General features: G+C 40.2%; 2 protein-coding genes across 3 annotated transcripts in view; both read right to left on the reverse strand.

The window, feature by feature from the left end:
• Positions 1-548: 548 nt before the first annotated feature.
• gpr75 (G protein-coupled receptor 75) lies at positions 549-4,230 on the reverse strand. Its single transcript, XM_036583477.1, has 2 exons — positions 3,374-4,230; positions 549-2,501 (listed from the first exon to the last, which is right to left on the reverse strand). The coding sequence occupies exon 2, from the start codon at positions 2,404-2,406 to the stop codon at positions 745-747; it is 1,662 nt and encodes a 553-aa protein (XP_036439370.1). The 5' UTR covers positions 2,407-2,501; positions 3,374-4,230; the 3' UTR covers positions 549-744.
• Positions 4,231-6,500: 2,270 nt separating this feature from the next.
• The window catches only part of psme4a (proteasome activator subunit 4a), a 78,671-nt gene continuing 58,801 nt past the window's right edge, over positions 6,501-26,370 (reverse strand). For both annotated transcript variants that reach the window (XM_036583089.1, XM_036583088.1), the window contains 12 exons: positions 24,974-25,126; positions 24,200-24,304; positions 23,970-24,061; positions 21,478-21,609; positions 20,203-20,408; positions 17,555-17,640; positions 16,286-16,414; positions 15,670-15,825; positions 12,790-12,952; positions 11,954-12,087; positions 8,832-8,972; positions 6,501-7,445 (listed from right to left, as the gene is read on the reverse strand). In XM_036583089.1, the coding sequence (XP_036438982.1) occupies positions 8,838-8,972; positions 11,954-12,087; positions 12,790-12,952; positions 15,670-15,825; positions 16,286-16,414; positions 17,555-17,640; positions 20,203-20,408; positions 21,478-21,609; positions 23,970-24,061; positions 24,200-24,304; positions 24,974-25,126 (1,491 nt within the window). In that variant the 3' untranslated portion in view covers positions 6,501-7,445; positions 8,832-8,837. The remainder of the gene's footprint in view (positions 7,446-8,831; positions 8,973-11,953; positions 12,088-12,789; positions 12,953-15,669; positions 15,826-16,285; positions 16,415-17,554; positions 17,641-20,202; positions 20,409-21,477; positions 21,610-23,969; positions 24,062-24,199; positions 24,305-24,973; positions 25,127-26,370) is intronic.

Here is a 26,370-nt window from a genome sequence, read left to right on the forward strand (position 1 = left end):
CTGTTAGCTTTTGGTTTTAAAAAGGCTAAGATAAAACAGCCGGTTTGGCTAAAACAATCATAACCAGCCTTAAAAATTCATGATCCATGCACCCCAACAATACAATATGGGACTCTTTTACTGCTCCACACTCGACTGAATGTTTCATTTGAACATGTTAACTTTGATCTCCGCCCTCTCTAAGAACACAGGTAACCGAACATACTATAGAAAACTACTGCTACTTTAGTGCACTTTCACAATAATCATTCATAATACACACAATAGCTTAAAGATGTGGTCAATAGACTATATTTTTTTGAACTATTAAAACCTATACTGTATGCAGTGCTATGCCTTGTTTAAGCTTATGGAAATTCAGTTTCTTTACTTTCATAAATTAAGAAAAACAGGATGAAAAAAAATAGACATAGTATTAAAACACTGCTTGGAACTTGAAAACAGTGTTGTTTAGAAAAATATCATAAGTTTCTTTTAATGAAGAAAAGACACACTTTCATACAATATGAAAATTGCCATGTCAATGTAAAAATAGAATATCCTTCAAGGAACATTAACACTGGGGATTGAAACAATTACTTTAGTAATCTGAATTAATATCCACTTTTATTTATTTATTTTTTTTCTCTTGAAAAAAAACACTGGTATATCACAACCAAATACTGTAATGTTCCTTTATACATACTGTAAGCAAGCAGACTGACATTCTAACACTTCTGTGCTCTGAAAGGTAGCACAGGCCTCTCACACTGAGGGGACGGGGATCTGATGGGCTGAGGTACTGTCAAAGTCCTGCAGCACCTCCTGGTGGGTGTGGTAGTGCATGGCTACGTAGCTCTTAGCAAAGGCGGTGGTCTGAGAGTTGACTGGCTGCAGGCTGTTGGGGGAACTGGGTCCAGCTGAGGGGCTGCTGTTGTAAATGCTGTAATAGGGCTCTATGCGAGTGTTGATGGGCGTGGAGGTGCTCGGGGGCCGGGGCTTGCGTCCAGCCATGGCACGTGGGCTGGGCATGCTGTTGCGAGAGTGGCTAGGCCCGCAGGCCTGGTCCACAAGCCGCTTCTGCGGCTTAGGAGACAGCACGTAGGCTGAGTTGGTCTCATGGTGCGAGGACTTGTTGCGGTTGACCTCAAGGCTTCCCTTACCCATGGCATGGAGCCGGGTCTTGTGCTTGCAGCAGAGGAAGCCAAGCGCCAGCCATTGGAGGCAGCAAAGCACCCGGCGCCGCAGGCCTGCACTGTTCCGAGAGTACACAAATGGGTTTATGCCTGACTTGAGGAAGATGAGGGTGAACCCACAAAGTTCAAACTGGTAATGGACAAAGCCACTTTCTGGGGACAAGACATCCTGTGCCAGAGAGACGCCCATGGGCAAGCAGCAAAACAGCACAGAAATGACTATGACCACGCACGTCACCACAGCTTTGGAATCCTTAGCTGTGGCCAGATTAACTGTGGACACTATCTGGCAGCAGGTGGCTCCTGTGGCAGCCCCTGGCACCAGGGCACCACTGTTCCTTTTTGTGAATGGGTGCGTCTGCACGTGCTGGAGCTTGTTGTATGTCTGGTTGCGGTAAAGAGATGGCACTGGGACAGCACACTGCATGCCCTCAAAACCAGCGGCAAGGAAGGGTGGTGGTGGGCCCGGGGGGCGCGTGGCATCCACTGTGATGATTGGACACTTGCGTACCTGGGCGTTCTTTCGCAATGCCTGCGCGATCATCAGGTACGAGATGGACACCACACCCACACAGAAGGCAAAATCCGCGAGGTACACGTACAATACCACCTTGGCCCGGTTCCCTGTGAGGCCAAAGTGCGGCATGCAGGGCCCAGGGCTCCTGGGATAGGCTCGCACAGTGACCAGAGCTGCCAGGGTGAAGCTAGATGTCCACAACAGGGCAGTAAGAGCTAAGGTGCAGGGGAAGGAGGCAGTGTGGTTCGGCTGCTGGCCCAGGACCATGCGCAACCGATGCAGGGCGATGACGGCTACCGTCTCCAGAGACATGATGATGAAACCTGAGCTGGTGAGGTGGAAGGCGAAGCAGAAGCCCTTGGAAACACCGCCTCCGCCCTCCCCCGCATCCAAGAAGAGTACGAGCGCAAACATGGGTGCAGTGATACAGCAGATGAACAGATCGCAGAAGGACAGGTTGAGGATCATGAAGTCAAAGTTGGTGCGTAACTTGCGGAACGCAGGATCGAAGAAGGATAGGAACACCACCAGGTTGCCATAAGAGCCCAGGCAGAAGATGAGGATGAGGAGCATTGAGCAGGACGCCAGCGTAGCTGTGTGGATCAAGGCCCAGCCGCTGGGGGCGGGACTCTGCCCTGAGGAGACATTGAAGGCCTGGTGCCTTCCGATGTCTGCCTGATCCAATGCCCAGCCAGTGCTGTTCATGGTACACATTAGGGTGGGTTAAGATCACAGCCTTACTACTTTGCCCACTGTACAGTGCCCAGTAAGGCTGAGCAGTGTGTTGCTCAGTTTGTTCTCCTGGAGTGCTACAGGACAAAGAGGGGGAAATGAATGAGTCCACTTTACCAGTAGAGTAGGGTGTATGCTTCATGATTGTTAAAAATATTATTCCCTATGGAAAGATTCATGTCCTTGATTAATTACTGAAAAATTACAGAACGTGCACCTGAACTATGAAGCCTATGACAAACCAAGTGTTTGTCTTGTTCGTGATGACTACTGTGCCATGGTGAAAAAAACACAGCTTGGGCAGCTCAAGCTGGTTATCCTCGTTGGCCAATTTAGCTGGCTGACCAGGATAATTAATGTTTTCGCCTTGGTTTGATGGTTTAGCTGGTCTACCAGCATGACCAGCTTGACAAAGCTGGTCTAACAGCTTAAACAGCCTAACCGGTTTACCAGCATAGGACGTGTTCTCGCCTAGTCCAGCTTGACCGTTTTAGACTAACGAACATCAAAGATCCAAGATTAGACCATACCTACCAACAAAAGCTTTGTATTGGCTGGACTTTTCAGCAGGACTGTATATACATGCGTTTCCTATATTCATATATATTATAATTCATATTAATGAACAGATGCTAGTGTAATGGTCACACTGCGCTGCACGTATGTATTGTGAAGGTACCTCAACATCCAACAACATTCATGGCTGGTATTTCGTAGCGCCCATGTAAGTAGGTAGATGCGTCTGAGGCAATCGAATCTGCGCCCCCGCCCCCTCTGACAAAACTAATAGGCAAATAGGCTTAGAAATAAACGTCCATGCATAATATCTGAACAACAAGACATGCCATTAATGCTCAATTCTAGCCAAATAAAACCTACTATGTATGTAGCTATAATGCAAAACAGACCCGTTTTCCTTATCAATTAAAACAAGAGAAAACGTGCTTACCATGTTCTCCTGTGAGTGTCCCATTTTTGACTCTATTTTCCATATTTGCATGTATGTCCTACGTTATTAGGCGTTTTTTAGAAAATGATATCTGGCAGGATTAGTGAAATGAAGGGAAAAGGTTTCCTGCTAATGTCGTGCTAAAAACAAAGGAGGCGGTTTTCTGACTCCTGAAAGCCTCCCTCTCTCCGTTGAGATTCAGTTCAGCCCTAGAAGAGCATCCTTGGTATAGTAAGGGAGGAGCTAGAAGAAAATGTTTTACAGATGACACAGAGTAAGTGGCAGTCTAGCTATTCTGCTATCAGCGAAAATTAAGCGCTAGTCTAACGCAGTTTACGTAAGTCGCGTAGGCAGACGCGAAGAAAAGCTTTCATCGTTGCACCGGGCTGTTCGATTCCAGCAGTTCTGGAGTCGACTCCAGTTGTAATCCCAGGTGAAGCGAATCGATGGAGTCGATTCCACACCGTGTTGTTTTTTTGATTCCCGGAAAAAATCCAACATTCACTCCATTACAGTGAACATTGTATGTGCTACCACCTCCCCCAACTATATGACCTATTAGATTTAAGCAGACCTATCTCTGGCTAAATTCATTTATTTGACCAGGTTTCTGATTTCTGTTACTTGTCCTGATTCTCCTGTCATCTCTTTTGGGGGAACACTGGGCACGCTGCTTGATTGTAAGGCATTTTTTATTACATACTGACATTTTATTTTGTTTTCCACTTTGTCCCTAAGTAAAACACAATTTAATAATCTACTGATGTATGCATTGAGGAAGGATGCATTTTTCATACAGACTGTTTGGAATTAAGTCCAAAGCTTTAGGGACAATTCTCAATGCCCAAATACCTGAAATAGGACAATCAACTCCCAGGGGAATTCGACCAAGTCAGAATTGTTCACAGAAGTGGTGACAGGAAACAGACGTCCAGAGCATTTAATGCATCTAAAAGCTACCACACAGAAAAATAATACATGAAATGGATAGGAATACACTTCCTGATGCCCCAGACATTCATGGTGAAGAACATGCAGGGTGTTGCATGGCTAAATGGCTATATATGTGTGTTGTAGACACTGTAACCCCTGGTTCCTATCACTAGAGAAGAGAAATCAAAGTTGTCTCTACAATGAACCATTTCACATCAAACCACTCTGGTTTACAGTTTACATCTCAAGCATTGAAATATGCAGAACTCTGGAAAAATATGTGAAATTAATTTTGAAGCACGTAATGTGAGGTCCTTTTTTTTTACAGAGAAAGTCTGCGAAGACACACATAAGCCAACATGTTATGCTTTGTTACAAACAAACAGCACACCTTTTTGTTCACCTTTGAATATCAGGTAAATGCCATTTTTCGAAAAACAATAAATAGATAAAGAAATAAAACACTGCAGATGTGGCACTACTGTTTACAATGCTGAGGGTCAGAACTGCACACGGGCAGATGTAATAGCAGTGTACTATTCACTAGAGAGTATGATTTTCCCTGGGTGGCTGATAATGTTAATGTGTAAAGTTTTGAGTAGCATGAGTAAAGACTCAATCAGCATGATCTATGTAAAGAGTTCTTCTCTGAGTGGTTTACATATAAAGATGATTTTTCATGTCTTGTAATTGAAGCAGCACCGTCTTGGACTTCACATTCCAAATAGATTCAAGCATAGTCTGTACGCATGAAAGATAATTTTTTTTCTTTTTTATGTCCATGGTAGACCTGCTTTTATCATTTACAGTGTCAGCTGACTGGTTTAACTACACAAACAAGGCCTGTTTGAGGCCTTAAAGGAATACTCCAGTGTTTTTCAACCTAATCTCTATGTGCCACATCAGAAGCCTCATTTGCCATGGACAATTCTGATGCATTTCCTGTTACCAAAAACCTGTTAAAGGGGAATTCCACTTATTTTATAATCTTCACATAATTAAATATTTATGATGTAAACAACCTTCCATGTGGTTTGATGTGAAATGCTCCTGTTATTGCAAGTTATTACAAAAAAGGAATGCCTGATGCCTGAGTTTTATGATAGGTCAGAGATAAGATTTTGAGCCAAAAGTTTTCAGAGTTCAGAATTCAGTGTTGTGAGGGAAAACTTTTTTCAGCTTCACTATTTTAGTTATTAACCTTACATGTAAGACCTCAGAACAAGTTTAGATTCATTGGTCATTTGGGACAGTAAATAAAATGGCTGTATTTGTGTTGTAGACATAGCAACCCCTCATTCCTATCACCAATGTGAAGAAATCTGATTCGGTAAGCTTGTCCACAATAAACCACTCTGAATTATAGAGACATTTTGAAAATTTGGTGGAATTATAAACCCCTTTCTTTAAGCACACTTCTAATAGAAGCCAATGAGCAGATGCTAAAGCAAGTGCCCATTGTCTTCTACTATAAGTGTTCTGTTTTCTGTTCTCTTCCAAGCAAAAGAAACTGCATCAAAAGGATTGTTCGTGTTAATTGAGTGTGTACCACAGGTGCTGCAGATAGAAATTAGGTTGAAAAACAAAAGTTTACCTTTAAGCACATTCTGATTTTTATAGTATGGGTCGATGTTAGACTTCTACCGTGTTCAAAGTTTGTCATAATATGTATACAATGAGAAGGATTTCCAATTTCAATGCTAAGTGTACCTTCTTTGTACCTACTGTGGTAATAAAAGACGTGCTCTATGTAAAAAGCAAGAGAGATAGCAGAGATGAAGTAGGGCCGCGGAACAGTTAGCAGTGCATGGAGCTTAAAAGGGTGTTTAGTCACTGCATCCATTTTAATGACACTGCTCTCAAATACATGGTGCGCTAACACACACACATACACAGTTCAAGCTAATGACACTGCATCAAGAGACACCCTTTGTCCCCCTCATGCTCATTTGTATGCACACACACACAAACACACTCTCTCTGTCTTTTACTCTGCTTTGCTGTAACAAAATAATAAAAATGTAAAAAAATGTACTAATAAAAATATTCTCACAACTACAGGCTAAGGAACCCGATCATAAAGCCCAAAAACCCAAAACCATTCTGCAATTATTATCTTAAATAAAACAAATAAATAAATATTGTCATATAGGTAAGTATGTACCATTGCAAAAAATATGTTGAATACACACAGCACTGTGCAAAAGTCAGACAGCAGTCTTCATTTATTGAACTTTCTATTAAAATGGCCATCAAGTACAGTATCAAAATAAAAAACAAACAAAAAAAAACAGAAGACTCAACAAGGCTGTGTACCCAGGTTTTGCCTTTATTACAGCTTCCATTCTTTTTTTGGGAGACTTGCTTTCAGTTTTTCAAAATCTGCAGGGATATTTTTCACACTTCCAAAGTTCAGTTGGTTGTATTTTCTATTTCTTATAATCCAAGTAATCCCAAACACATTAAATGATGTTGAGCTATGGGCTCTGGGGTGAACACTCCTTTGTTCTGAAAACACCAGCGTGTCTATGTTTGATCTGCAAACATCTCTCAAAGATGAAAGCTTTAAGTACTGTTTATCTTGTGGTGACAGTTTTGGTAGTCTATAAGGTCCCAGTTTTTCTGTGCCTTTTAATAATTTGTCTTGGAAACTCCTTATGCAAGTGGTTCTAATCTCTAATAAATGAAGGGTTTTGACTTTTGCACAGTAGTGCATATAGATTGTTTTTTGGACATGGATGGAAGAATCCAGGTGTTTATCTCTAACTCCCACCTGTTCATTTCATTAATCAAAACTGCAATTTTTTGCAGTGTACAAAGCCCTAGACAGCATCAAATAGTATCAAACAGTGCACAGTGCATCAAATAGACTCAAACTGTCCATACTAAGAAGTAAAAATAATTTCTCCAAAGAAAACACATGCATGCTCTCCATAAGCAGAAAATGAATCTGTATAGGAATATTACATACTGCAGACCAGTCATCCCTGCTAATGGTTAAATCTTAAATATTAAGTGTATCAGAAAAAAACGCTGTGTACACCTTGTTACATCCAGTTTTAGCTGTCATTTAAAAGCTTGTAAAGCAGCTCCTTCCTTGTGTGAGCTGGACGTCTCCAGTGAAGAGTTGCACGATGTTCTAAAGCAGGAGAAAAATGGAAGCAATTAGTGCTTAATAGAAAAGGATACTTTATGTTTATGAGAAAATAAACCTAATGCCACAGTTTATCTTTACAGTTTACTTTTACAGTAAAATATAAATTTATCAAGTTGAAATATATCATGTTGCCAGCAATGCTGGAGTGGGTAATTGGGAGAGTCAGGAGAATTCCCAGTGGGCTGGTAGCGGTTTTGGGCTGGTTATTGCACATAGAGACACAAGAATGCTCAGACAAACTATAAATATTATACTCAAGTGTTTTTCTGTAGTAAATTAAACCACCTCTCAAGTGGTACAGCCCCGGTTTGCTAATTGACTCTCGTACAGTGGATAGTGATCAGACAAAGCTTAAGCTTTTCATTCTCATTTACCATTCCAACTTAAATGTTGTTGCAGTAGCATTCAGATGCATTTGCATGCACTAGCATGTAACTGCTGCACTTTTTAAGGTGGAATGGAAATTTTAACAAGATGTCAACATCAGCCTTGAGAGATTAGCATATCAAATTCAGAGCGACGGTGTGAATCTGGTACTGGCTGACACAACTGGCAGCAATCCTCATTACTATTATGTATTTTTTGCATTACCAATGTAGTAATTTTCATACACAAATCATGTGAAGAACAGCAGTGGCAAAAACTACAAAAAAACAAGGAGGTACCAAAAAGACAAAAATGGAAAAGCTATTTAAGGAAGATGAGGACATATCTGAGTAACTGGCCAGTGAGAAATAATGACCTTAACTAGCTGACATTAGTTTGTAACATTTTGGCTCCCTATTATGTCACATTTAAGATTAAAGCTTTCGCCTGTTTTCATTTTTTCACTAGCAAGCCATCTTGGTTATCTCAGTGTAGCGTATAAATAATACATAAGAGTAAGAAAAGAAGAAGATGAAAATGCAGATTTTGGAAAAGTTATGCACAAGGGCTGTGTGTGTGTGTGTGTGTGTGTAGCAAGAAAAATACAGTTAGACTTTGGGGTCATCATGTAACTCCTGGTCTGAAAACAAGTGTTACTCCAGCCCTGTTCACTGGCCATTTTATCAGAAACACCTACCATGTACAGGTGCACTTTGTAGGTTTACAGTTACTGACTGTAGCAAATCTGTTCATAAAATAATTTAATAGCTGGATGGAAAAAAGGCTTGTGGCACTATAGTGCTGAGGATGATCCACCACACATAATATTTGGTCCATGGTGGTCCTATGGTGGACAGGGTAGAGGATGATAAACAGTGCATCTATTGTAAAAGCAACTATAAGGGTTTTTTGGAAAAAATGGCCAATGAGTTAAAAACCTGCCAACTCAGTGTATTTGGTTTGTTATTCTGTGGTTTTATGTTTGTGAAGCTGTGGGTCTACCTGAGTTTAGGCATAGTAGCATGGTGAGACCAGCAGGTCAGTGAGCACTAGAAGCTGGTCATCAGTGAACTGCTGCTTGTGCTCCTGCCAGTTATCATGATGAGTCCGACGGAAGTCAGAGAGGGTTTTCCTCACTGTCATCTGCAAGGTTGTTGTATTGTAAGAATGTATTTTCAGTGAATATAATGCTCAATGCAGAAAATGCATTTCGTAATGCATTTTTTCAAAATGCAATACTCGCTTATGTGGTTTCTGACACTATTGTTATCTACAAAAGTGAACAAAATGTAATTTTTCCCTGTTTTCCCATCTTTATTAACACCTTAAGGTGTTACATCTTAAGGATCTTTAGTAACTACAGTGACTTCAATGCAAACTGGTTGAGCTATTCTCAGCCATAATTTCTCACTGATTTTTAGTGCCCTCCATAAATATTGGCACCTTTGGTAATCAAGAGTAAAATGAGTTGTTAAAGATTTTCTTAATTATTTATCCTTGTGATCCTTCATTCAAAATATTAGCAAAAATCTTTTATTTAAAACTTTTATTTAAGGTATAATGTCTAAAAGAAAAAACTAAATCTTGTCATGAAATAAATATTTTTCTTAAATCTATGTGTGCCACAATTGTTTGCACCCATAGAAATTCTTAGGAGTGAAATCTAACTGAAGTATATCTCCATTCATATTTTATGCTCTAAATTTCACCTGAGTGATTAGGAACTGGACAGCCATGACTGATTCGCTAGGGAATATACAAATCCATCGTTATGAGAAAGACCAGAGAATGACAGCAATGATATATGACAAAAGGTTGGTAAGCTGCACAAATCTGGAAATGGCTACAAGAAAAAGCCCATTTCCACTATCAGGTCAATAATTAAGAAGTTTAAAACAACTGGAGATGTTAAGAATCTGTTCGGAAACGGATGTATGTTTATACTGACCCCATGCACATTGAGGAGGATGGTTCGGGTGGGCAAAGAATCTCCAAGGATCACAGCTGGGAAATTTGCAGAAATTAGTTAGGTCTTGGGGTCAGAACATCTTCCGAACTACAATCAAACACCACCTACACTATATTGCCAAAAGTATTCGCTCATATGCCTTCACACGCATATGAACTTGAGTGACATCCCATTCTTAATCCATAGGGTTTAATATGATGTCGGCCCACTCTTTGCAGCTATGACAGCTTCAACTCTTTTGGGAAGGCTTTCCACAAGGTTTAGGAGTGTGTTTATGGGAATTTTTGACCATTCTTCCAGAAGCGCATTTGTGAGGTCAGACACTGATATTTGACGAGAAGGCCTGGCTCGCAGTCTCCGCTCTAATTCATCCTAAAGGTGTTCTATTGGGTTGAGGTCAGGACTCTGTGCAGGCCAGTCAAGTTTTTCCACACCAAACTCGCTTATCCATGTCTTTATGGACCTTGCTCATCCATGTCTTCTTTGGGGCCACAAACTGTTCCCACAAAGTTGGGAGCATGAAATTGTCCAAAATCTCTTGGTCTGCTGAAGCATTAAGAGTTCCTTTCACTGGAACTAAGGGGCCGAGCCCAACTCCTGAAAAACACCCCCACACCATAATCCCCTCTCCACCAAACCATACACTTGGCACAATGCAGTCAGACAAGTACCGTTCTCCTGGCAACCGCCAAACCCAGACTCGTCCATCGGATTGCCAGACGGAGAAGCATGATTCGTCACTCCAGAGAACACGTCTCCACTGCTCTAGAGTCCAGTGGCGACATGCTTTACACCAGTGCATTCGATGCTTTACATTGCGCTTGATGATGTACGGCTTGGATGCAGCTGCTCGGCCATGGAAACCCATTCCATGAAGCTCTCTACGCACTGTTCTTGAGCTAATCTGAACTCCAAACTTCATGTGGACGTCTGTAGCGATTGACTCAGTAGAAAGTTTGCGACCTCTGCGCACTATGCGTCTCAGCATCTGCTGACCCCGCTCTGTCAATTTACATGGCCTACCACTTCGTGGCTGAGTTGCTGTTGTTCCCAATCGCTTCCACATTGTTATGATACCACTGACAGTTGACTGTGGAATATTTAGTAGTGAGGACATTTCATGACTGGACTTGTTGCACAGTTGGCATCCTATCACGGTACCATGCTGGAATTCACTGAGCTCCTGAGAGCGACCCATTCTTTCACAAATGTTTGTAGAAGCAGTCTGCATGCCTAGGTGCTTGGTTTTATACACCTGTGGCCATGGAAGTGATTGGAACACCTGAATTCAATGATTTGGATGGGTGAGTGAATACTTTGGCAATATAGTGTACACAACCACAGGTTGTTTCTGGGGGTTGCCAGAAGGAGGCCTCTACTGTCAATGACCAACAAACTCAAGTGCCTACAGTTTGCCAGATGTTATTGGAACTTTCAGTGGGGCCGTGTTCTATGGTCAGATGAGACCAAAATAGAGGTTTTTGTGGTCTCATAAAGTGAGTTTGGCGTGGACACAAAGATCCATACAGAGGCCATACAGAAGAGTACCTCATCCCCAGTGTGAAGTTTTGTGGTGAATCTGTGATAGTGTGGGGCTGTTTTTCTTCCAAAGACCCTGGACAATTGATTCGGATACATGGTATCACAGACACCATTAAGTACCAGCAAAAATAAAATCAAACCTGACTGGCTTAGCCAGGAACCTTAAACTGGCCCATAGTTTGAATCTTCCAGCAATGATCCAAAGCACACCTCAAAATCATCACAAAAATGGTTTTGCCACCCCAGTCCCCTGACCTAAAGCCCATAGAAAGCCTGTGAGATGAGCTGAAAAGGAAAGTCCACAGTGTGGACCCAGGAATCTTAAGGATCTGGAGAGGTTCTGTACAGAGGAAAGGTCTCAGATCCTTGGCCATGTGTTCTTCAGTATCATTAAACATTATAGGAGAAAACTGGAAGCTGCAGAGTATTAAACGAAGGGGTGCCAATATTCAATAATTGTTGCGCAGGGAAGTGTGTAAGATATTATATATGTATATATATATATCTATATAACACTGGGTGCTAAATATGTCTTGGCTGATCAACTACATTTTGGGTATATAAATCTGACTTCTAACTGAACCATTGCTTTAAGTGTGCAGTGGTACAATACCCCAATGGGCTGCATGTCATTTAGATGAGCGCTGAGGTCCATGAGGATCTGGGGCATCCAGGTGGGGACGTCATATGGGCTGGAGAGGATACAGGCACTCAGACCCAAAACTCCAGCATGCCGCTGTAGCAGATCTGAACACACACACACACACACACACACACACATAAAACACGCTGACACATAAATAACAGATAAAAGTGTGAAGGATAATCTGTGAAGGACATTTGGTGACATTTGGTGACAAGTGACAAGAGAAAAGCAATTACATTGGATTACAAATATATATATATATATATATATTTACACCACTACTACAAATGTGAAATGAATGTACACAGATAATAGCAAGAAATACAGTATAATTTATAAGATAAGATAATCCTTTATTAGGGAAATTCTCAGTGTTACAGCAGCAAAGGGATAGCAAGGCACTCAAGAAAAGAAAAGAAGCAACAAGAAGAGAATTAATCAGCAAGTAATTAACTTTGTTTTTACACGGTTTTTACAGTTTGTTACTTGTTACTATATAGACAATATATATAATACTAAAAGTAAAAATAAGATAAAAATATAAACTCTATCCTTCACAAAAATTAACAATATAAAGGATTATACATAAATAAAAGCTAAGATATTTACACTGTATTTATCATTTAATAACATCTTTTTGTTACCCCAAAATATTTATGGAGAAAAAGAGCACACATAGAAGGATATGGTCAGGGTTAGTTGGATACAGTGACTGGACCAGTGTGTCTGTATGTGCTTCAGTCTGTGTGTGTGTGTGTGTGTGTGTGTGTGTGTGTATGTGTGTTTGTATTATGTTTGTGTACCAGCAGAAGGAATGGTGTCCACCACTGAGCCCACTTCCCTCCTCCTGCGTTCAGGCAGCCGGGTCTTACTGAGGGTCTCAAAATGAGCCTGCATGTGTTTATCCATTGACAGGAAATTACACTGCAGGAAACCACTCAGAGTGGTAGCAGCCATCTCTCTCACCTATAACACAGAGAGAGAGAGAGAGAGAGAGAGAGAGAGAGAAAGAGAGAGAGAGAGAGAGAGAGAGAGAGAGAAGAGAAAAAACAAAGATTGTGTTCTACACTACAGCTCAGATCACAGTCTCCCTTCAATTCTCTACCTTCTAGGCACACTCTTTGTCTATTTTATCAGCTCCACTTACCACATAGGTGCACTTTGTAGTTCTACAATTACAGACTGTAGTCCACATGTTTCTCTGCATACTTTGTTAGCCCTCACCCTGTTCATCAATTGTCAGGACGCCAATAGGACCACCACTGAGCAGGTATTATTTGGGTGATCATTCTCAGAACTGCAGTGACATGCACATGGTTACTGTGTGTGTGCTGCACAGAGATCACCACACACAGCAGTGCTGCTGGAGTTTTTAAAATACTCTGGACTGAAAATAGTTCACCAGACAAAAACATTCAGCCAACAGCATCCTGTTCCAAGAACCTGACCCATGGTAAACGACTAGAGGATGACAAACACAAACTGCAGCAAACGATGAGCTACTGTCTCTGACTTTACATCTACAAGGTGTAGGTAGGTGAGGTAGATGTGTCTAATGGTGTGGACAGTAAGTGAGCGCAGTGTTTACACTGTTGTGTGTGCAGCACAACACTCACTACATTAGCGTCACTGCAGTGCTGAGAATTATCTAACATCCAAATAATACCTGCTCAGGTATTTGCTCAGAGGTTCTGACCAATGAGGAATGGGGAAAAAGGGCAAAAACAAAGGCAAGCCGAGAAACCACCTGATGAACTAGTTTGTACAACTACAAAGTACATGTATGTGGCAAGCAGAGCTAATAAAATAGAAACATGAGTGGAGACACAAGGTAGATGTACCTAATACAATTTACACACTCCATATTAAATCACTTTTTATGCAGTTTGAAAATCTCAACTCCATTTTTTTTATTTTTGCATCATTTGTTTCAGAGACATGAGGTTTTGTTACAACAGCGATGATATACTGCATGCTTTCTTAAAAGAGAGAGGGAAGAGAGGGAGAGATTCTCTTATAGGGACACTTTTACATGACTGCGTTAAGCTCTAACCTCATCAAAAGAGCTCTTAATCTGGTTTTAGCCCACCTCCTTTGCCCCTTAACCCTGGTAAAACCCCATCACCATGACGTTCCTATTGACTTGTACTGATTAGCCAGCTGACATCGTCCGCAAAGATGTTGCGTCAGCAGACGGCAATTCAGCAGAGATACTGGCCTGCATTCAAACTTGCTGTGATTTGGTACATAGAAAAGGGTGTTTTTTTACCCTTTACCAAACCCTACCCCACCCTACCACTCTTCGGAAATCAGAAGCACTGTTTCCATGGAAACAAAAATACCCCTGCAGCCAGGTGTTGCTATGGCAACACCTGTGAAGGGTAAGAGAGGAAAAAAGAGCATAAAAGGAGAGAAAGGAAAGAGAGAATGCTGAATCACTGAAAAGACAGCAGATTATTCACACACAGCCATAACACACTTTCAGAAGCCACATTTGTTATGTAATTGACATAACTGGCAAAATACATATATTCATTACTTACATGCACCAATGTGATATAATCATTCTCAGCTAATGCCTTTGTTCCACCACACTCAAAATACATTAACATGCCAGATGCCTAAATACATTGCATAATATAATGTAATTCATGAATTACACAATTGCACCACTTCCTTTGTTCCCTTCTTTCTTTATTTCTTATACAATATATCATCAATATCATGATAAAACCACATTCTCAACTTTGTATGTTAATCTCTATTCACAGTATCCATAAAATATAAAAAAAATGATCTGACAGCAATGATATACAACATTGAATGAAAATTTGATGATATATATAATCTTCTGTGATGGCATACCTATCAATATCAACCTGATATCAGTAAAAAATGCTGTACTGGATAGCAGAGCAAAAAAAGGAAGGAATGTAATCGAATCCTGTGACAAATCTAACCAGCACCCTCACATTGTGTGCGGTTGTGAGCTTTGGATTTCTCCCTGTGGGGTAGTGGAGTATTTGAGTAGTTTGAGCATCATGGTCTACTATTAGAGGCTCAAGTGTTTCACATGCTTCAATTAAAAATACATCTTTTCGGTAATTAACCTTTTTATTTTATACATGAATGGCATTACAATACAATGCAATTACAGCAAAAAAATGTGTTTGGTTGTTTTGTCCAGCACCCCCCCCCACTACATCCGTTCCCTATTTAAGATGAGATACAACATACACAGGATCACATTAAACGATGCAGAGGATTAGGTTAAGCATTAACATATGTTAATTCATTAAACAACAAACATCAACAACAACAAAAAAAATAAATAAAAAGCTTAGTAGTTCTTGACGAAGAAATAATGTATTACTATCAGTACTGGCCAATACCCAAAGCTTCAATATTGGTGTCAGAAAAGAAAAAAAAATCATTGTGCCCTCTCTAACAAGACTTTATTGTTTGATGAAGATGAACTTTCAACATTTGTGTATAAAGGCTAAAAGTCATACACAAAATTCAGGTTCATCTATTCATAAAGAAATAGAACAGAGATAGTAGTTGGATCTGTTGATTTCATCAGATTTGTTTTACATATGCAGAACTTCACATCCTACACACATTCAACTGTTTCTCTCTGCTTTTCTTTGTTTGTGCGTGTGTGTTTTTGTGTGTGTGTGTACCTCCAACTGCTCGTCCTCTAGCAGCTCTAAAACGAGTGCTCGAACCAGGCTGACGGCCTTGGGCTCGCTGAGGAAAGTGAACAGATTGTAGAACACCATGATCTGCAGGTAGGTGAGCACAGTGTAGCGAGCGTGCCACGAGCTGCTCCTCGAAATCTAAAACACACAGTGACATCTACTGCTCAGAAGCTATACAACAACCTTTTTTCAAAATATTTTTTTATACAAATAAGCATGTTTTCTTTGTTATTGGGCAATACACTGACATATTAAAGACTTAACAGATTTTTCTTTGAAGAAAATAATAAATGAATAAAAAGTAATTTTATCCATTTATTATTTTTTTATATATAATTTGAAAATGCTGGCTATCCTTCACACTGTGCTAATGTTCATGAAAAACGGACCAGTGGAAATCTAAAATCTAAAATGACTGGGAATATTTTTTTTGCAGTGATGTACATTAATTTTTAAGAACTTACATTTTTTTTTTTGGAGGTTTTGTTTTTGTTACAACAGTTTTAGTTTTGTTGCAACAGTGATGATGTAATATATAATGCTGGCAAACAGACGCAATGCACCAGACATTATAAACTTGTTTTGCTATGTGTCTGACCTCCTGTAGAGTGCTGAGGACTTGTGGGATCTGTTCTGTGTACAGCAGACCCTGAGACATCAGAGAGAGGCATGTCTTAGCATCCGTCTTCATCTCATCATAACTGTCATCATTCTCCACAGGAGCAATCTGCACAGAGAAAGAGAGGTTGGCACGCAAGAGGCCTTTGATCACTTCTGCTCAAAAAGTTGCCCTGCTACAGTGGGCGAAGATACACAAAAATGGACTGTTCATGACTGTAAACGTGTTATCTGGTCAGATGAAAATCGTTTCTGATTTTATGTGAATGATGCTAGGCGTTGTGTTCATTGTAGACCTCAGGAAGCCTTTGAGGAGGACTGTGTGCAAGGTGTGATTCAAGCTGGAGGATGCTCTGCAAATCATGGCTGTTATTTGTGCTTGTGGATGTATTACACGCTATTAGATACGTTTCAGTCACAGGTGACAAATCTTTTGTCCAGTGAGCTTAACACACACACACACACACACACACACACACACACACACTTGTTTTATCATTATGATTTTATATCTATTTTATCCCTTTACTACAATTCTTCAATGTTTAACTTTTAAGCCTAACAGTTATTTGTTTCTGTTAAGGGTTTTCCTAGACTCCAATATGCTCAGCTGTTAAATTGTTGATTTTTCTTCAACCATGAGATCTGTTGCTTTGGCAATATAAATATAGCATTATATGTCATGCCAGTAAAACGCCCATGAATTAAACTGAATTGAGAGAGAGAGAGAGAGAGAGAGAGAGAGAGAGAGAGAGAGAGAGAAAGAGACAGAGAGACACAAAGAGAGAGAGAGAGAGAGAGAGAGAGAGAGAGAGAGAGAGAGAGAGAGAGAGAGAGAGAGAGGAAAAAGAGACAGAGGGACTACGAGGAAAAAGAGGAGGAAAACGTAGAAGGTGAAAGAAGATGATAAGCTCTGCTCTGATTGGCTGCTCTGTATCATGCCATGTTAAAAAAGTTCGGACTAAAATCCTGGTATGTTAGGAAAAACTTTAGCCACTCTAACTGGGTGGGTGGCGGCTAAAGTGATATAGGTTATGGAAATGTCTTTGTGGTCATGACCTCACAAAAGAGGTTCGAAAGGGGCTGTTTTTGCATAAATGCACCATATAAATTGGAGAGTGAACAGTACATTTTGAACTGTTAGTACATCAAACTCTTCCATTTCAAAAAAGCTACTGGAGCCACAGGACTGTGCAGAATGAGAGAGGACAGAGAAGTAAAATGGGTCAGCAGTAGGGGGGAGACTCACTTTGAAGAGAAGAGGCAGAAGTTGCAGCTGTTCTGGGAGAGCTGAGGAGAAAGTGCGTCCTGCACTTGTCATCAGCCACTTCAGCACTGCAACACAAGAAAACAATACTGTTACATGCATAAATACTGGTCATACATAAATAGCCACATACATGCATAACATAATATAACATAACATAACATAAAACATAACATAACACACAAACACTTGTGTTGCTACTATCACTGACGTCCCTTTCGGGTCAAAATAATGTCTATGCTTTCACTCCTTTGCCCACCTAATCGTATATGTTAGCTGTATGATGTCTGTAAAACATCACCGCACTGTGTAACTGAAAAAGCAATTGACACGAAAACGTTGAACTAAATGTCTGTGTACATTCAGTTGTAACCAGTAACTTTATAAATATTTTTGTGTACAATTAATACTCAAGTAAAGCTTTAGAACTCACATCTTGTACAATGAATTTATTATCCATTATACAATCATTAGTTAATCAATGCATTTCTTTTTGCCACACGTATGCCATACACATTAAACAGCATTTAAAACCATGAGCAATACAGTGTTGTTTCCCTATTGTAAATGTAACTTTTATGTCACTAATGTCATTTTAAGGACACTTGTAGAAATCCAGAAAAGTGCATCTACAAACACAGTTCAAAGACACTTATTTTGAAAGGTCCACAGATGTAGAGGAACAATTTTCAGTGTTGCTGAGATGTGCAAGTTACGGCAAAATTCTGCCTATAACATCCCAGCCTTATCTTGCGTTCGTGTGATGGCACATGACGCTACCCAATCTGCGTCTCCTGCCGAATTTGCATGGTACATGCGCACCACTGTTACATATGCTTAGAGAATATTGCTATGACCACCACTAGCCGAGCTGTAGTGTTTATATTTAATAAATCAAGTCAAGTCAAATTTATTTGTATAGCGCTTTTTACAACTGATGTTGTCACAAAGCAGCTTCACAGAAATCCATTAAAGACAAAGTTTTAACATGAAATGTAATCCTCCAGGTGAGCAAGCCAGGGGCGACAGTGGCAAGCAAAAACTCCCTCAGAGCTGGGGAAGAAACCTTGGGAGGAACCAACGCTGACAAGGGGGGACCCATCCTCCTCTGGTCAAACTACCTACAAAATTATTATACTACTAATATTAATAGTAGTAGTAGTAGTAGTAGTAGTAGTAATAGTTAGGAGTCCATGAAAACTTCAATGTAGGCAGCTAGTCCAAGGCAAGTGGCGGTAGCTGGGCAAGTGGCGGTGACTGGGGCGTGGGCAACTGGTCTGAAGCGGGTAGCAGGAGAGCTCGACAGACAATCATCCATCAGTGTCCGGCCGGACAGGTGGGCAGTTGTTTACTCGGAAAAAGGTAGGGAGATGGAATTAGTTTTGTTCTGTTTGGGTGTATGTAAAACAGAGAATGTGAACATTTCCAGAGTGTGGCTAATGACTCCAGCAGATCTGACTATAACAGCTTAACTAAAAGGAGATAACCAAAAGGACACACAGACACAGGAGCACCCTGAAACAATTTGGCATCCCTCCGCTCCACTGTCCACAAGCCTGAGTGATTGCGTGCGAGCAGCGGGACAACAGGACCAGCGTTTACTATAATTCCCTGTGTCCATGGACCCCTGGATCTGCAGCCTTTATCTAAGGGGGAACATTAACTACCAAAAGCTAAACTAAACAAGTGAGTTTTCAGCCTAGATTTGAAGACTGCAACTGAGTCTGAGTCCCGAACATTTTCTGGAAGATCATTCCAGAGTTTGGGGGCTTTATAAGAAAAGGCTCTTCCCCCAGATGAAACCTTCTGAATTCTGGGAACTATTAAAAAGCCAGCACTCTGTGATCTGAGTAATCGTGGTGGCTCGTAATGGGAAATAAGGTCTTGCAGGTACTCAGGAGCAAGCCCGTGTAGGGCTTTATACATCAATAAAAGAATTTTGCAATCAATACAGAATTTAACAGGCAGCCAATGAAGTGATGATAGAACTGGACTGACATGATCAAATTTTCTAGTTTTAGTGAGGACATGCAGCATATTGAACTAGCTGAAGTTTACTTAAATTCCTGCTGGTGCATCCTGACAGTAGTGCGTTACAATAGTCTAGCCTTGAAGTAATAAAGGCATGTACTAATGTTTCTGCATCATGCAGGGATAAGGCATTTCTTATGTTGTTGCGATATTGCCAAGATGTAAAAATTCTAAACTTTTTGGCAGTTTAAAACTGTAGTTGAGCCGTAACAAAACAGCCATATGAAGGTGTGCTTCCACAGAGCTTTAAGGTGTGCATTATATGTGCAATTAAAAGTCATTTGTATTCAGCCATAGCTGCACAACAACCCATCTAAGATTTAGTGCACTGTTGGTGTAGAATCCCTGATTTCATGACTTGCGCAGTGCACTACATGGGGAGTAAGGACAAAAATGATAGTAATTGAGCAGGTTTTTACCCACATCCCTGGCGTCTCTCCGTGCTCTAACCTGAACGTTTTGATCCACTGAAAGAAACTTAATGTTTATGGCTTATGTTTTGGCTATAATGCGCTGTAGGCGCAATAGTGTGCCAAGTCAGCCCAAGTCTGTCTGCCTGTCTGTCAGTTATACGTACACACACGAACAAGCACACACACCAGTTTTGAGCAGCTTGATGGCCTGGGTCCTCTCATCCTGTTCCTCAGTGTTATCATCCAGCACATGGTTTTGGATCTCTCCTTCGGACTCTAGCAGCGGTTTGAGGCGGGACAGCATGCGGGCTGTAAAATCAGCGATGCGTGGAGAGGTGGTGGGCTGCGTGTGCGGCAGATTCACATCAATCATGAAAATATAGGTGAGCACGCTGAGGATGGAGAGAGGACACAGACAATTAGCGAGACAAATAGAGGTGGACTAGTCACAAAAGTCAGCTTGGGAGTCTGGTGGTCTTCATATTTCTCTGAAAAACACATCAAAATTAAATCAACCACATTATCAGTCAACGATCAACAAAATTACTGCTCATAACAGCTCTTTTATTTTACTCTTTTATCTAATACAATGTTATCTTACTCTCTTTTTATTCCTTTTTTACTGCTAACAAGTCAAATTAGTTACAGGGAGCTAACTAATGTTGGCTATCTGCAGAAGGGCAGCTCCAAAGAGTATGATTGAAATGTAATATTGTTGTATTCTATCATTTAAGCATGGCCGTTAGATCAAAATACACTTGGTATGTCCGATCATATCAAAATCTTGTAAAACTCTAATGTGAACGGTACAAAACAGAAAGGCCAATAGGAAATTTAATTAAAGGTGATTTCCACCGATTTTTCAAATTTCATGCGTAATGAATTCATTAAGATAAACAGTAGTAATTCAGAGTGGTTTAAAATGCACTAGAGAAATCCAAGTCAGAATTGTTCACAGCAGTGGTAATAAGAACTAGATGTCTGAAGCTTTTAAATGCTACCAAAATCTTGCTCACAAAAAGTTATTAAAAAGTTACATATATGCTGCCTGATGCCTGATACAGTGTTTCACAAAAGCTTTGAAATAAGATTTTGGCTTAAATTGTTTTTTAAAAACTTTGTTTATGGCAGAGATGTACATCCAGGTCCTTATAAGGCAAAACCCAAAACACTAAATATAAAATCTCATTGTGACCCCTGGTTCCCATCACCACCACTGTGAAGAAATCAGAGCCAGTAAGTTTAGCTACAATGAACCATTTCATATCCAATCACTCTGAATGATTTTTTTTTACATCTTAATGATTCAGCTTTGAAGAACTTTGGGAAAAAAAGTGGATTTCCCCTTTAATGATTAATGATTTAATAGAATCTTAATGTGCATTGAAGTTAAGAATGTTCTTTCCTTTTTTCTGAAAAGTTCTCCTTTGTGGAGACGTACACGTGTGCGCGCATACACACCTGCCAATGCGTTCGCGTACATTTTTGTAGACCTGTGTGAGTTTGGGTTCTAGATACTGCAGCAGTCTGTGAAGCAGTTCTGGAACTCTCCACTCCTGCTGAGCAAGGCCTCCCTGCAGTACATACAAATGACTGCAAGAAAACAGAGCAAGACAATAACTATATTTACATGCACACAATACTCCACGAATAGTTTAAGAAACTGGACTGAACCAAGACAACTGCAAGTGCTGTATAGGAGATTTGCTAAATTTAACCAACTGGGGCGGACTATAAAATATGCCCTGTTCAAAAGTTATGGCACATTTTTAAATTTTATGTTTTTTTTTTATTTTTTTTATTTGTTAAACTCAGCAAATAAACAGAAACTGTGGACTAAAATTTGCAGAAAATGCCATATTTAAATTCCCTATAGAGGGAGTGTTAACTTATTTTTACAATTTTTCATAAATCAACAAATCATAATTTGACAAGAGGTGTTGAAACTTTTGTATAGGACAACTAATAATGACAACTATGTCTGACAAAATGTATAACATGAGACACGTCTTTTCCACTTTTTTTTGCCTGTTGTTACTTGCCACATGGAACGTACTACAGAAAAACCCTCAAAATATTGCAAAAGCTTAAAGTTAGTGGAGTGACCTAAGCGTTCACATACTTCAATAGTCTGGCATATATTGACCTGGGCCACATGCTTAATCACACTAAGCTTAGGTCCACTGAGGCCCCAGTCCATGGGTGTCCAGTCTTAACCACAAAGGGCTGATGTGGCTGCAGGTTTTCATTGCAACAAAGCAGGTGATTGCAAGATCAGGTGTTTGACTGAAATCAGTTGATTAAAGAAATGGAATCAGGTGTGCTTCTGCAAGGAATGAAAACCTGCAACCGCACCAGCCCTTTGTGGGTAAGACTAGACACCCCTACCTTAGTTGAACCATGACAATAGAGTTGTGCTGTTTACATGATCATATCTTAGTTACACTAGCAGTCTTATTCAGACGAATGTAATATTAACATAATTAATGAAAAATCAGACAGGTGAGAAAACTCAGAATGTACAACCCCATTTCCAAAAAAGTTGGGACACTGTGCAAAATGTAAATGAAAACAAAATGCAATGATGTGCAAATCATTTAAACCCTAAATTTAATTAAATAGAACATAGACAACAATTCAAATGCTAAAACTGAGAAATTTTATTGTTTTTTTAATAATTTGCCCATTTTGAATTTGATGACAACAACACACTCCAAACAAGTTGGAACTGGGGCATGTTTACCACCGTGTTGCATCACCTTTTCTTTTAACAACACTCTGTAAGCATTTGGAACTGAAGAGACCAACTGCTGTAGTTTTTAAAGTGAAATGTTTTCCCATTCTTACTTGATATAAGACTTCAGCTGCTCAACAGTTCGGGGTCTCTTTTGTCGTATTTCTCATTTCATAAAGTGCCATATGTTTTCAGTGGGTGACAGATCTGATCTGCAGGCAGGTCAGTTTATAGAGCCATGCTGTTGTAGCGTGTAGAATGTGGTTTTACATTGTCTTGCTGAGATAAGCAGGGCCTTCCTGAAAAAGACATTGTCTGAATGGCAATATAAGTTGCCAAAACCTATATATATATATATATATATATATAGGTTTTGGCAACATATGTTGCCATTCAGATAGTCTTTAGCTCGTAGGATGCACTGTCCATGATTTCCAAAAAGATTTTCAAATTTTGATTTGGCTGACCACAGAACACTTTTCTACTTTGCCTCAGTCCATCTCAAATGAGCTCAGGCCCAGATAAGGCGGTGGCGTTTTTGGGTCCTGTTTATATACAGTTTCTTCTTTGTATAGTAGAGTTTTAACTTGCATTTATGGATGCAGTGATGAACTGCATTCACAGACAAAGAGGATTTCAGAAGTGTTCCTAAGCCTACTCAATGATTTCCACTCCAGAATCATGTCTGTTTTTAATGCAGTGACACCTGAGGGCCCAACCTCTCCCCATCTTTTCTTCTCAAAGACTCAGCCTCTCTGGGATGCTCTTTTTCTACCCAGTGATGTTACTGACCTGTTGCCAATAAGCCTTCAGCCATTTTTTCTAGCATTACACAAATTTACCAGTCTTTTGTCGCCTTGTCCCAACTTTTTTGGAACGTGTTGCTGGCATCAAATTCAAAATGGGCATATATTTTTAAAAAAGACAATAAAGTTTCTCAGTTTTAACATTTGATTTGTTGTCATTGTGCTATTTTCAAATAAATATAGGGTTTAAGTTATTTGCAAACCATTGCATTTTGTTTTTATTTACATTTTGCACAGCACCCAACTTAATGGGGTTGTAACATGAAGTCTATTATGTTTCCCAAAATGAAAAGAATTCTTTAATTCCCTTAGAATCAACTGGCTGCATGCACCAATAACCTATTTTCTAATGGCATAAATGTTGCAGTCAGTCAAATAAAACAGAATATACTGTGACATCTATATCATCATACCAGGCATCAACAAATGAGCCTCCCTCTCCATTGACAGGAGACTCCATTAGCAATTCAAACAGCCAATGCAGCTTCCGTGGGTCTCTGCTCTCCTGTATCACACAAAATATAGACCAGACAAACATTTAAGCACACATATGCTTATGAACATTAATAAGTTCATAATACATGCGTCCACAAGGAGATAAACCACAGTGGTAAGACAAAGAGGAAAACAGAGAGATATTTACGCAAGCAGTGGCAATGCAGGTGCCCCAGTCACCGTAGGTTTCAATGGTAATATTAGAAAGTGCAGTATGGAGGAGAGGACAGAGCATAGCCCACAGCTTCTCCACCTGAGTACACACACAAACACCATGAAATGGGTTGAACAGAAATAGGTTTGGGATTGCTTTATTTCACTAGCATTAGTCAGCCGAGTGGGGAAATGCTACAAGCCCTGCAACTCAATATTCTCACAATATTTGAGCACTGATATGATTCTATTATGATATTCAAAGGTTTGTGATATGCTTAGTATTACAATGTGATGGACTGCCAGTGGAGGACCCTTAGAGGCTTTTAGGCCTTCTGACAATATCACTTTATAATTGCATAGTGATTCAAGTATAGTTATAGTATCACACACGGAACCTGTAGTTATTCCCGACTGTTCTGCTAAGTAAAAAAAAGTGTGCGTGTGTAAATATTGATTTACATATTAGCGGGGTGGGGGGGGTTCAATATGACGTTACATTATCATTATTGTGATTAATTAAGTCACAATATACTTTCTGAGTATTTCATAGGTAACAGTTTTCATCAGTTCATAGTAACTGCATAAACTGCATAGTAACAACATAACTGGATGCCAGCTCATTATTTTGATATTTTATTAATTTACTTGTAATAATATTATTATTTTAAACATTGAAACATAACTCATATATTTAGCCATTTTCAAATGTGGCAGTACAATTTCATTTAGTGTAATGAAAATGTTTGGTATGTGAGTGTGTGTGTACCTTGCTGTAGCTCCAGTGTTTGGATCCTCTGATGAGGCCAGAGATAATCTCAGCTACACAGCGCTGTTTGCTCTCATGTGTGTCTGCTACCAGCTGCTCCATATGTGGCTTCAGCACTGGCAGGAAGCTGTCGTCGAAATTTCGGAAAAGACCCTGTCACGGCACAAGGACTTAAAGTGATAGTTCCAACAATCAAATCAAATCTACAAGACTAATGAAGCTAACATAATGGAAGCTTAAAGCCACCTGCTAGCATTAGGCAAACTTTATACCCACTTGCTTCAAACTACTGCAAACTGTTACATAATCTTAATCTTGGCTTCTGACACAGTAAGATGTAGTGTTATCTATAATAATAAACAAATGTACAGGCATGATACAAGGTTAAAGGTGGCTGCTACTACTGTTTGTTACTATGCAAAGTACTACTGTACCTTTTTAATAGATAACAATATATTAGATGGTGTCACATAAGCATACCTATTTGAAAGAGGAAGCCATAGATACCAAACAAACAAGTCTTAATTAATATATTTATACCTGTAATTTTGACTTTGGGCGGAATCATCACTTTAATTTCTGGACTCTGGCTGAAACAGTACACCTTTCATGTATTGTTTTGAGGATATAAATGATTTTAAAAGTATTTATGTTTTTTGTCTTTTGTAAATAGTACTCTAAAATTACTCCACATGGAAATCTGAGGACCTTAAAATACAATGTCACTTTTTTAAATTCATTTAATTCTAATCTTAATGTGTTCCTTAGTCAGTAGGTGGCGGTAAGTTTATGTTTGCCGGTTTGTGTTCTAAATTTCAGAAATGAGATCTATTAGACTAAACTATATTTTTACTTCCACAAAGAGACAAATATGTCAGTGTGCCATGTGCCTGTCCACCGGGCCCTGATGATGGCACACAAGGACAGCGGGGACAAAAGCAGAACCACGACGGCCCCACCTCCTGGGCACTGCCTCCTGTTCCGCAGTAAGGCCGCTAGACTTCACCTCACGTCGGGGGCAGTGACAGGGAGGCGGAGCAATAAGGGAGGGAGGGAGTCTCCATGGCAGAAGAGGAGTCCATCAAGACCCTCAAGTCCATGCATCTGGCCTGCTGACGGGAGCTGCAGGCTGCTTTTCATGACGCTGAAGTGATGGAAGCAGCTTGAGGAGCAGCACGTGGTGACCCCCTCTCACCCCCCTCATGCCTTTAGCCCCTGCTCCGAGGAGGACCAGGGACTCTCTTCCCCCTCCCCTCCCTGCTCAGAGAGGGCTTGAAGTTCCCTTTCTTTTCCCTCCTATTCCTGCTCCAAGAAAGCCCACCTTCTCTCCCCTCCCGTTACCGCTCCGAGAGGGCTCGAAGTTCGCCTCCCTTCCCCCTGCTGTGAGTTGGGTGATG

Source organism: Colossoma macropomum, unplaced genomic scaffold (assembly GCF_904425465.1).
Source record: "Colossoma macropomum unplaced genomic scaffold, Colossoma_macropomum, whole genome shotgun sequence".
NCBI lineage: Eukaryota > Metazoa > Chordata > Actinopteri > Characiformes > Serrasalmidae > Colossoma > Colossoma macropomum.

Coding starts and splice junctions, on each gene's coding strand:
- gpr75 (XM_036583477.1), bottom strand. CDS start 2,406: ATGTGTACCATGAACAGCACTGGCTGGGCATTGGATCAGGCAGACATC.